At 36.1% G+C, this 12,635-nt stretch overlaps 1 protein-coding gene across 1 annotated transcript; it reads left to right on the forward strand.

Moving 5' to 3' along the window:
- The first annotated feature begins 296 nt into the window (after positions 1-296).
- LOC113671430 (serine/threonine-protein kinase/endoribonuclease IRE1) lies at positions 297-12,318 on the forward strand. Its single transcript, XM_027187618.2, has 25 exons — positions 297-759; positions 848-956; positions 2,962-2,998; positions 3,194-3,263; positions 3,597-3,669; positions 3,894-4,028; positions 4,283-4,325; positions 4,450-4,505; positions 4,821-4,880; positions 5,150-5,339; positions 5,703-5,784; positions 5,870-6,307; positions 6,489-6,609; positions 7,157-7,238; positions 7,351-7,423; positions 7,831-7,887; positions 8,197-8,256; positions 8,351-8,450; positions 8,980-9,173; positions 9,671-9,815; positions 10,132-10,189; positions 10,590-10,659; positions 10,821-10,944; positions 11,058-11,125; positions 11,480-12,318. Exons 1-25 carry the CDS (start codon positions 679-681, stop codon positions 11,663-11,665), a joined length of 2,712 nt encoding a protein of 903 aa, XP_027043419.2. The 5' UTR covers positions 297-678; the 3' UTR covers positions 11,666-12,318.
- Positions 12,319-12,635: the final 317 nt, after the last annotated feature.

Genomic DNA, 12,635 nt, shown 5'->3' on the forward strand with positions numbered 1-12,635 from the left:
TATCTGCTTAAATTAACAGCTGGTCTCTCGACGACCTCGAGCGTGGTCTCTGCAAACTCAGCAGCTGGTAGTGGAGCCCAGTTAAATTAAGGAAATTCGCGCAAAAGTCCGCTATAGGATTGCAGTTTTGCAGTCGCAAAAAGCTATAGCTCTGGAAAGTTTCATCGAAAATCCCTAATTTAACATTTCCATTTACCAACTAAGAATCAATCAATCACGTGTGGCCTGTAACTTGGTTACCAACTTCGAGGTGGTGTTGATAAAGAAACTCTAGTAATGTTCGATGCTTAGCCATACGTGTAGCCGTACTCTCCCCTCCCCTCGGATATCAAATCCGGAAACCCGTTAGTATTTTTCGCGAAAACCGAAAATCAAATGCTAAAAAAAAGGAAAATCCGAAAACCGCATTGAACACCAAAACCGAGAAACCGATCTAAAAAATAGCCAAAACCGCAAAACCGAAAATCCTAATGCCTCCCCTCGGTGATGAAAAAGGCAGTCTGCAACATGGCCGACCAAAATGGCCGAAAAATATGACGTTAAATTTAAACCAATGAGCTTCAAGGACGTCACGAGCGTCGAACAACACGCTGGGAAAGGAACACGGATATTTACGAGAAACACGAGTATCCCAAACTCGACCTTGCTTTGTTAATCGGATAGCACAAGTCAGGAAAAATGAGCAGATGTACAATATTTGGCTTGTATTTGGGTCTGATTTTGTTTGTTTCTTGGCATTCAGTGGTTGCATCTGAAGAAGTAAGGTTAAAAATCGACCTGTAGTTTTCATGGACAAATTATATTTTGAGAATCGAACTTGAAACTCATACATTTGTTTTCCTCATAGGCTCGTACTTTGAGTGTACCAGAGTCTTTACTATTCATATCAACGTTGGATGGGACAATGCATGCAGTGAAGAAACAGACTGGAGATGTTCGGTGGTCGCTTAAAGAAGGTGACAATAAATTTATCGTATCAGAAATTTGTGAGAGATATCAGCTGTTCTGTGTTTATTACACCGGAAGTTTTATTCTACTTTTAATCGCTCGTCCTTTCAAGTCAGTGACTTCATCTTACGAGGAAATGTTCTGATATTTTCATATAATAAGGAAAACATTTAGCGACAGTGTTAAAGCAATGTAGAGGGTTTTACCACGACGATTGATAGCTTAGATTTGGTTGTTCGTGTATACAGTGTGCTACAGGTTCTTACATCAGATCGCGATCTCTAGCTACGTGTTTGAGAAGTTCACGGTTCTCTTTACTCAACTGAAGTATTCTATTACATCTGCTCTTCGTCGTAGTTTCTGTTCATTTTTTTTTTCGGTTAGTACGATTAAACAAGTAACTCGGTTCGATAGCGTTTTGCAAAATTCTTTTCGAATACAATCAAAGATTTGGTAATAGCTTTTTACATTTATTTATTCCAGAATGAGTGGAAATTTCGCCGTGTTCATTCTCAGATCTCCTCAGCTCGAGTCGGGGTCTTTTTCACAATTACAAATCGATGAACAGGGAGAAAGTTTTTATTTATTTTAGGAGGAGGTGTGATGCAATATGAATTTATTATCCTTTTTTATTGTTTTGGAATAATACAAGACATTATTTATTCATTGATTAGTCTGGATCGTTTTAAAGACACTTCTGATTTTAATATTCTCCTACCAGCTGTTTTACTGAATTTATCTTCCATGTGATTCTGATATATTCTGTTATCTTTCATACAGCTAAACACACATCTAGACAAATTTGTTTGAGCTGGGATGATTTTTATAATGAAATTTTATCTTGGATCGCTCACAAAAATACACATAAAAGAGATTTGAAATTAAAATTAACGCTTTTCACTGCTTCATACAGACAAAGTGTTTGGGATATAAGCAAAATGCAACAAAAGGTTTCTGGTGCAGTAAATTTTACAGATGCTTACATTTTAAATTACCTCTTATGTTTTGAAACCAAAAGTTTTGCTCAATAAGATATAACCAAGCACCTGTAAATATCTTTTAATTCATATAATGTCCTTATATATTTTTTCTGGAGGAAAATTACCCCAGAATATAGAAGTCATAATTTCAGCCTGGAATTTTGCACCAAAAGGAAATGACCTTTTAAAAAAAATTTTTCTTAATCAAGGTTTGCTTTTCCATTTAGTGCAGCTTGTCACTTTAAAAGCCAAATCTCTACATGAAAGGGAATCAACAAGAACACACATCTCTGATGTTTGATTTGGTCAATCAATGATTGTTTAATGACACCCATTTTATAAAATTTCACTTGCTAGAGCATATTCTAAAACTGGGCTTCCAGAAAGACAATTATATTGTTGTGCATTGTCTTTCTTTTACAGAGTCATGACAAATAAGGTTTAAGATACAGAGTATAGTTAACCTGTGCATTAACCCTTTAACCCCCAACAGTGATTAACATGTAACTTCTCCCTATGATATTCATACTTTATTCAGCAAACGGATAATGAGAATATTCAAACTTATCAGATAGAAGTCACTATCTTGATCTAACACCAAATTCTAATTTGTAACTTATTTAAAAGGAAATGTGTTATGTGTTGCAACCAGAGGGGAGAAGTAACAATTAGATCTTGGGAATTAAAGGGTTTATAGAATGTATGAGGTACTGGTTAACTACTAGACAGAAGCCAGAGAGGATATAAACCAATTCATGTACTTCTTGTTAAGTATAAAGTGCAGATTATTCCCTGAAAAAAAACTGAAATTGTTATTGATAAAATAGTCATAAGGAACTATGGCTAAAATAAATAACTATTGCTGGAGATAGATTGATTCTGAAGAGAGCGCAGACTTCGGTTTAAATTTTACCTTGTGATATTTATTTGTTGATAGATTTCTGATTTATATAGACTAAATATCTGGAGATCTTGCAAGTCAGTGTTCCAATACTACATTTGCTAATTTTTCAAATTATTTTCTTCTTTGTAGATGCTGTAATACAGACACCAGTATTTCTTCGCCCAGGGTAAGATCATTGTTTCCTTCTAACACACTCACTTGTAGTCATGCCATGCTAACAGGTCCAAAACTAGCACATCAAAAATCAAAATAACCTTCAAATTACACATAATGTGGTCCAGTGCAATTTATCAATTTGGAATAGAGCTATATGGCTATACTTAAAATCTGTGATTGATTTTTGTGTGTTTTTTGTTTTTAGTGCAATATTCATCCCTGATCCAAAAGATGGTAGTTTATATGCCTTTGGTAGTGCTCATGATGGTCTCAAGGTATAGGAATGTTCTATTATTTAATATATACATATATAGCTTAGTATTTACCAAAAGTTGATAATGATTATTATCTAAAATAATAATTCAAGTCTTAGCTGATTGGTTCAGAGGAATTTATTACAAACTCAAAAAGAAAACATTTTTATGTTAATTTCTGTAATATCTAAACCTAAACCTTAGTAATCATTACTGGTAAACTAATTTACAGGAAAATGAAATTCAATTTAAATCTGCAGATACCCCAATTTTAAAAACAACAAGATCTCAACTTTGTTTTGCACCCAAATAAATAAAAAGAAGTAAATTAAATTCATTCTTACTGTATATCAGAAACTGCCATTTACAATACCTGAGTTAGTGCGGGCATCTCCTTGTCGAAGTTCTGATGGAATTCTCTACACAGGTAAGTTAATTTATTGAAACAATATTCATTTCTATGATCAATGATTGGTTATCATACATTCAAATGTAGTTGTCTCTTGACATATCATTTCAACCTGCAAGTCATTGGCATTTTCATTTTACTGTTTATATTTAACTGTCTGGAATTTGTTATTTGTCCATTCTGCTCTTCATCTTCTGCTATTGATTATTTCATGTGTTGTAAAAAAATTATTTTTACTATAGGTCGTAAAACAGATGTTTGGTACGCTATTGACCTGGACACTGGGATAAAACAACAAACCTTAAAGCTGGATGGAACAGAGACTGTTTGCCCCATGATGTCCAATAAGAGGGCTCCAGTATTTCTTGGTAGAACAGGTACATTGATTGATCTACATTTTATTTCTCCAATTTACATCTGTTCAATATTCTTGCAAATTAAGAAGATGATTTATTTCAAGATGGTTTCATAACTGGTACACTTGTCACAAATTATAATTTAAACTAGACAGTTCTCTTGAAACTTTAATTTCAATAAAGATTGTGAAATAACTAGTTTAAGAGGGCATCAATTTTGTAAGAATTAAGCATTGTTAAAAAAATAATTAATTTTTTTTTCTGCCTTTTCATAGAATATATGATAACCATGTATGACAGCAAAAGCAGAGAAAAAAGGTGTGTAGCATTTGTGCCTGTATATCTTGGATGGTAAAATGGAAGAGATAACAAGTTACTTTATTTTACTTGATTTTAGACATCTCTATCTAACCTGCAGTTTATGTTTTTAATTTTATTGCAGATGGAATGCTACATTTCATGATTATTCTTCACATCTTGCCCAAGATGTTGACTACGGTAATCAATTTGTCAAATGGAATGGCCCCAAAGTTTTTCTACTCAGTAACAGCACAGTTACAGATGTTTATGGTGCAAGAATTTGAGAATGCAAGTTAGAATATTTTTACCCATATTGAGTCTGATTGGATATTGAGAATAGCTTTTAATTGAAATGTGTTATATTAGGCACTCAAGTCAAAGTGTTAACATCCAATCAGGCTTTATATGAGCAGAAGTATTCTTGTTGTTCTTGCCATATCAGAGCGTGACCATTATTACAATCATGTTGATTTTCTGAATTTTATTATCTATGGTGTGAATCTTTTTTGTTAGATCTTCATCATATGTGTTCTAGTTCTGATGGTTTCATGGTTACCATGGACGCATCAACAGGTATGTATGATGAAAGGAATTCTCCTCACATGAAAATAATTAGTAAGCTAAACTTCCTCTACCACAAATTCCCCCAACAAGTATCTCAATTTTTAAGGAGGGTTATTTTGTACAGTTGATGTGTAAAATACATTTTATCTAGGCATATGTGATAAATAGCAGAGTCAGTATAGTTATGATTGAATCAGTATTTACTGGATAACCTCATTTTAGTGGGTTAGTTTGTAAGTGACTGTTAAATATCATTCTGTTTTATTCTTTTCTTTCAGGAGAAATTTTGTGGACCAAGAATTATGGCTCCCCTGTAGTGGGAATTTACAGAATGGACAATGAAGCCTTGCTGAAAGTTAAAGTCAATCACATAGCTAAAGAGACATTGAAACATCTTATTGGGGCAAACACTTCAAGCTCTTCACACCAAAACACTTTCCTTGGAGATGGTGGAGAAATAGTTCTACAGTAAGAGAAGTTAACAGGAATTCTGAGCTCGTAGCTTCTTATTTAAATCTTTGACCCCTAAGAGTGATTTGCATCTAATATCTCCTTACAATAATAAGAAGACTCAAGGAACTCACCACCTAAAGAAGCTCTTGACTTTTAAGCAAACTCTCCTTGTCAGCACCATAAGAAATGTATAGAACAGTATGGGAAATATGCATACCATTCAGTGTTAACTTTCTATTGGCTTCACTCTTCATTTCCCCTTCCTTTTTTGCAACCGCCTATTCCAGGTTGGGCAGGTGCCTACTTCAAATGCCTTTGAGAACCCAGTGCATGCTATATGTATTTGGTATAGAGGTGTATCATTTTCTTCTCCTGTAGGCCAACATTGTACATTGGGGAACACGCTGGGGGATTGTATGCTCTTCCATCACTGGTTGAAGAAGGATCGCCATTAGTTGAGGTATTGGCTGCAATGATGGCAAGAATTCCTTTTAATATTCAAATACTTGATACAGCAAGTTTACATCTCTTATTTTTTTTTCCAGGCAAAAGTTTTATTGATTGAAGGCCCAAGATCAGGTGTTCCTAAAACAGTAAATCCAACCAAGTCCAGTGATGCAGTATCTGCTAGAGAACATTCTGCAAACATTTCTCCTCCAGTGCGGCGGCCTGTACAGCAGCCCAAAGTGTTGGAACCCAAAGCTGCATTGCTTCTGGGACACCATCAAGTTCCACTTGTTGCCAACCCTCAATTGCATATCACTCACATTCCTGATAAACTGATGCCAATGTACATGCATCATCATCATCTACACAATATGAAGATGACGCCAAAGAGAATTGAAAAGACAAATGCTAGAGAGGAAGACAGACGACATCAACAGGAGATGTTTGAGATGATGAAAATTCACCAGCGACTGCTATACACCATTATAGCCACTATTGGAATACCTGTGGTCTTACTAGTTGTGTTTTTTATTGAGGTACGCATAGTGTTACATGCAGTGTGATTTGCAATTGTATCTAAAACATTGAAAGGCATACATTGCACTAGGATTTTCAAATGTTATGTATATCAAAGATATTCATCTGGTCTTTGTGACAATTTTTTTAAAACTAGCCCAAGCTTTAGTAACATGTTTATATTTTATCTTTGCCTTGCAGAGGTCAACAAGACAGTCTGCTATTTCATCAAAAAGATCTTCACCCCCTTCCTCATCATCATCATCTTCATCATCCCAAAGAGTCCATGAGCAAAATGCAGAGCAATCACCTGAGGTTTTAAGTAAGTTCAGCTTGAATAAATGAAAATTCCACCTTAAGTTGTCTCCCTGGCAGAATTAGTGTTTTTCTGATAACTTTTCCTACCATTGGTAGATGCCCTAACCATGGGTCACAAGGACCTGTTAGCAAGAACTAACTTCATATACGTTGCGGGTCTGGTGCATAGTGTCTTGAGTGGCAAAAGAGAAGAAAATGAGGAATTTTAATCGGACTGTTGAAGCACTAAATAAATCCTTTGACTCCCAGTCTTCCACTCTCCTTACTGTTCCAATGATTTTAAGTTTTGCTTTAAGAATTCTCTCATCACCTTTTTGCCAAACTTTGTACTGATATCACAGGGAGATGTTACATATTGTAAATTGCTGGTAAGGAGTCGTCATCTAATTGTTACAAATATGGGACAAAAGAGAAATCAATCAGTGTTTCCTTAGAATTTTGCCAACATTTTACAAGTAACAGGTTAAACGTGTCCTTGGGGTTTAAATGGCAGAAAAAGTGAAAGATAATTTTGCTGGCGAATCTTGCTAATTTTTTCTTTTGCGCAACAGGTAGGTTAGTGTCTGTGGGAAAGATCTCCTTCTCTCTTAAGAACGTTCTTGGTCGAGGCTGCGAAGGAACAGTTGTCTACAAGTAAGTCTTTTTCTGTTTTTTTCCTCACAAGCTGGGAGAACTTTATCTTCATTTGAGTGTGTTGGGACAAACTTCTATCTAACTTTATTTGACTCGTGTTTTGTTTTTTCAGGGGTAAATTTGATGGTCGCGATGCCGCAGTTAAACGCATTTTACCAGAATGTTTCACTTTTGCTGATAGAGAGGTTTGTCATTTTCAGGATCCATTTCATGACGTCATTGTGACATTTTAAGAGGTTTCAATAGAGAGGAAAGTGGTAAAATTTGACAGAAACATAGAGTTAGGTAGCTTTCGATGAAAATAAATAGATCTGGATATAAGAGATCCACGCAGCTATAAACACTACTGAACTAGTTGTTGAAATAAGACCTGAAAAAAATTCAGGCCCGTACGGGATTTGAACCCATGACCTCTGCGATACCGGTGCAGCGCTCTACCAACTGAGCTAACAATCCAGCTGGGATATATATGCAGTGCACAGACATGTCCCAGTTGGCTTGTTAGCTCAGTTGGTAGAGCGCTGCACCGGTATTTTGGTGATTTTCATATATCTACAATAAATTAATCTCTTTTTATTACTTTTTTGTCTAGGTGGATCTATTACGTGAATCAGATGCCCATCCAAATGTAATTCGGTATTTCTGTACGGTAAGTCGCCTGTAAACCGTTTGACTCTCAAGCGCGTCTTCCGCGCGTCATTTATTAAGCTAACGATGTCTGAAAGGCATCCGTAAGTTCGAAGCGTGTTAGTGCTAAGACAATGCTTGACCCAAAAACTACAGAACCAATCAAAAATCACTTTATCTTTGTGAAAAGATGCATCACTGTACATTTGCAATATTTTAGGAAAAAATCGTACCTTTGAGTTAGGAAGGAGGAATTAGTCTCTGTATCGGCTATTTATTTAGGGATTATGTTAAATGATTAATAATTTTTTATCTTTACATGTAATTTTAGGAAGAGGATCAGCAATTTCGCTATATCGCCTTGGAATTATGTGAAGCTACCCTTCAGGAGGTAGGCCTATATCAACTTCAAATTTTGGGAAGTGTCCTTCATTCTAATGACGTGATGAAATATCAGTAAATATAGAGCTCTTTTCTTTTTTCAGTATGTTGAAGATCCGACTTTTGAGCGCCATGGACTAACACCTGTAACTGTACTGAATCAAGCCATGTCTGGACTCACTCATCTTCATTCTCTTAACATTGGTAAGAATCTGATCTCGTGAACCTCTTGTGATCCGGTTACTTTTTGTCCCTTTTGGATGTTAACAATTACCTGAGTTATGTCAGGAGAAAGTGCTGGTTAACTTTTCTTGGAGCTAAAGGTTAGATAAAGCTTGAAGTTGCTATATATGTATATATACATTTATGTATAAAAATATTTACATATAAACTTTCTGCTCCAAAAAATGAAATTGATAAATAGATGAAAATAAATAAAATGTTTTAGAATGATTACATGATTAAATAACACATGACAAATAAACACAAACATAAAAAGTTCTTGAGTTAGTATAATTTTGCGATTCTGATATGAACTGATTTGCAACGGTGAATATTTTGGTCTCTTTCTGGAAATGAGCCTTGTATTGTTTACTCGATTACAGCCAGTGAGTGACATTGTCAATTGTAGATATGACTGACTACTCTGTGGGTGAAACTTTAAATAAGCAAACTTTGTCTTTAATGAGTTGGCCTCTTGTCAAACAATTGATAAATTTTTTTTCTATTTCAGTTCATCGGGACATCAAACCACACAATGTTCTAATTTCTAAGCGATCCGTGAGCGGTGAAGTGAAGGCCATGATATCTGACTTTGGGCTTTGTAAGAAACTGGCGTACGGGCGGAACTCGGCCACTTGTCAAACAGGTGCTATAGGTACAGACGGCTGGATAGCGCCTGAGATGTTTAAACCTGACAACAAAATGGTAACTGAATGCATAATTACGATCAGTTTAGAGAGATAACGAGTAGTACCGTCATTAAAGAACACTCAAGATTTTATTCTCTATGCATTCCTCGAAATACACCTGGTTGAAGGTAAACCAAGGATGTCTCAATTCTCCCCACTCTCTGGCTGAAAGCCCCTCCCCCCCTCCCACTTCATCATTCAGGTCCCAGTTGCTCAAGGGCAGATAACGCTATAGCCTATAAATCGCTATCCAGTGGATAAGTGTCAACAAAACGTACTGCACCATCCACTGGATAGCCATTTGTCTTGTGAATATCGCTATTCACCCTTCGAACAACTAAGCCTAGGAGGTTTTAAAAATTTGAATGGTATGGTGGCTGGAAAGGCCATCTAGTTCTTCCATCGGCTTTAGTTCAAGAACTCGATTAAAAATCGCTCTCTAATCTCAGGCAAGTTTCACACAACTCAAACACTCTTATTTAACTTTATATTTGATGTCTTTTCTCTCTCTAGAAATGTTCTGTGGACATCTTTTCTTCGGGTTGTGTTTTTTACTACGTGTTAAGTGGAGGTCTCCATCCGTTTGGTGATCAGTACAGACGGCAAGCTAACATAGTAGCGGGAGATTTTGATGTAGAGAAGATAATTAATTGTGAATGTAAGAAACTTCAACCATTATAGTGTTTGATGAGATTATTTGGAAATTGACTTCAAATTCTACTGTTTCAATTAAGCAATATGGATTTGGATCAAGAAGCAGGAGTCGTGAAATAAATAAAGTGACTGTTTTAGAAATCTCAGAATGTAACCTTCTATACATTTAATGACAACTATACAAGCATGTGTACTCTTTGCTTTGGCCGTTCCATACGCTCATCAAAATTTTTCTGGACACCTTTTTTCTTTTATGTCATTTCTAAGGTTGTTTCTGTGTTTGTTACATATGCGTGAATTTTCTTTCCCTTCTTTTGCAGTGGTCACAGAAGCTAAAGATTTAATAAGAATGATGTTAAAACCCTGTCCTTCGGAGAGGTAAGGAACATTTTGGTCAAGATGGTGTATAAAAGTTAACGTACTATCTCTAATGGCTGGCAACGTGAGTGGATGGATTAAGTGAATCCTTTGTTCTTATCAGTTACCGATCGTGAAATATGGGTCTTTCATGTCCTCTCGTAATTCCATACTGTTTTCGGGCAAGAGCAACATATCTTGTGTCTTCTCTTGACCATGTAAAGATGACCGAACAACCTTGAGTCCATTATGGCTGAATATTGACCCCGTTGTGAACTTGGATATTTTACTTAGATATTACCGGGGAATGCTAAGCAGTAATATGTTTTTTTTAGTTTTCTGTTTCATCATCTCTGATGTCTTCCCTTGGAATCTGCAGAATTGAAAAATATCATTTAAAAAAGAATTCTAATTTTTGTAGACCTTCAGCGAAAGAAATCCTGAAGCATCCATTCTTCTGGAGCAGAGAAAAACAGCTTGCATTCTATCAGGTAGGAACAAACTCCTTTGCAATCGCCTACCCTTAGATACTTCGTGTATAATCGTGACAATTATAAGAAGTCATACCCCACCTCCCTGAACGAACACATCGATGTTATCAGCCACGCTGCAAGGAATGCAGTTTTGACGTGTTCTTGTTATTTTATTCCAGGATGTCAGTGATCGAATTGAGAAAGAGTCAGAAGAATCAGAACTATTAGTGTTATTACAAAAGGATTCCATTCCTGTGGTGCGAGGGGACTGGAAAGTACACTTAGGAAGCGAACTACAAGAAGGTGAGTACAATGAAAGAAACTGGAAACGAAAAAGGTTTGCTAGCAGCTGGTTCCATCTCAGTGATCTGTTGCGTCAGATCGGTGCTTACAAGTTTTGTTTTATCTTTTTACAGATCTTCGCAAATTTAGGACTTACAAAGGCTCCCATGTTAGGGATCTTTTACGCGCTATGCGGAACAAGGTAAGCGTAATGATGGTGTCTGCTGCTTCAGTTTTGGTTATTTTCTGTCCTGAAGAGATGTAGATCTCAATTTAGGCTCAGTTCAACACATTTATCCCCTTTCTTCGTCGAAAGAAATAAATGCAAGTTGAAATAACGACTTCTCCTTTAGCACGGAGATCTTTCGTAAAGAAAAGAATATTTACATCTTCTCTCTGTAAGTTCCTCTGCGTGTTACGAGACTTCACTGTAATGTGTATGTAGTACATATACAAAAAAGAAACCTGTTGGGTACTTCTCGCTAGTTCCTTTTGCATATAGGTCTATTAGCTTTCATAAATTTTAATTTTGTATTGTTGTTATTTATTTTGACAGAAACATCATTACCGTGAATTACCTGATCACGTGAAGGAAGCGCTCGGCTCTGTTCCTGATGGTTACATGCGTTACTTCAGCTCCCGCTTTCCGCGCCTTCTCATGCACACATACAACGCTATGGCCTCGTGTAAGAGCGAGCCTGTGTTTCAAACGTACTTCTCTCAAAAAGAACCCCTCGCATAGATTATCTTTCTCTTTTTTAATACTTTTCACCTCTTATTAACTTAAAACTTACAGACTCCTCTGGTCGTAGCTCAAGTCCAAGAAGACTTGGAGACTTGGGACTGCCTCTTAATAGAAATGTTCCCAATAGCTACTTACGTTGCATCGTGACACCCCATCCCCTTTCCACTTTTCTCTCTCTCTCTCGCTCTTTTTCTCATGTTAACCTTGCGTGACACTCAAACTTGTTTGTGTTATATTGTTACGGTGGTAAAGAATACTTTGACTCGAGTATCAAGGTGTTATTTGATATTTTTCCATTGTTAATGGGAGATGAACATGAAATATATATATATATATATATATATATATATATATATATATATATATATATATATATATATGTATATTATTTTTGAAGAAATGTTTGAAGTAAAAAATCCTTGTCCGAGTCATCATCCTTTTACGCTCCAACGGAGCCTCTGAGCAAAAAACATTGAATAAAAATGTTCGATGTATTTATTCTGCGGAGAACCCGGCATTGTACATTATTTAACGTAAATTCGGAATATAGTTTAGTAAAATATTTTGTAATCGTAGTATCCAATACATCCATCCACAATTCAAAATCGCTTTGTGAAGAATGAGTTTGAACAATAAAATATTTGAATTTATTACAGCTCCTTTAGTAATAAGTAGCCGAACTCTGAAAAGGATGCTTTGAGTAAAATACACCGAGCAGTTCGTGCACTTTAGTAAGGATTTTGAGCGAACAACGCTGGCTGTGTGTAGATCAGAAGTGTATTAAGTTTAAGCTTTGCACTAGATTATTGTTCTCCAATCTCTGGGGGCAGGAAGAAAGGGTGGCCTTCAATAATGGGACTCTACAGATGACGTATCGAAATGAAGAACTCGCTGATTAGTAAAGGAGGTGAGTTTCTGATGAAACTATGCTGCTGCGTGGGTGGGAGAGTATAACAAGGTAATTTGG

This window comes from Pocillopora damicornis, chromosome 10, assembly GCF_964200805.1.
Source record: "Pocillopora damicornis chromosome 10, jaPocDami1.2, whole genome shotgun sequence".
Classification (NCBI taxonomy): Eukaryota; Metazoa; Cnidaria; class Anthozoa; order Scleractinia; family Pocilloporidae; genus Pocillopora; species Pocillopora damicornis.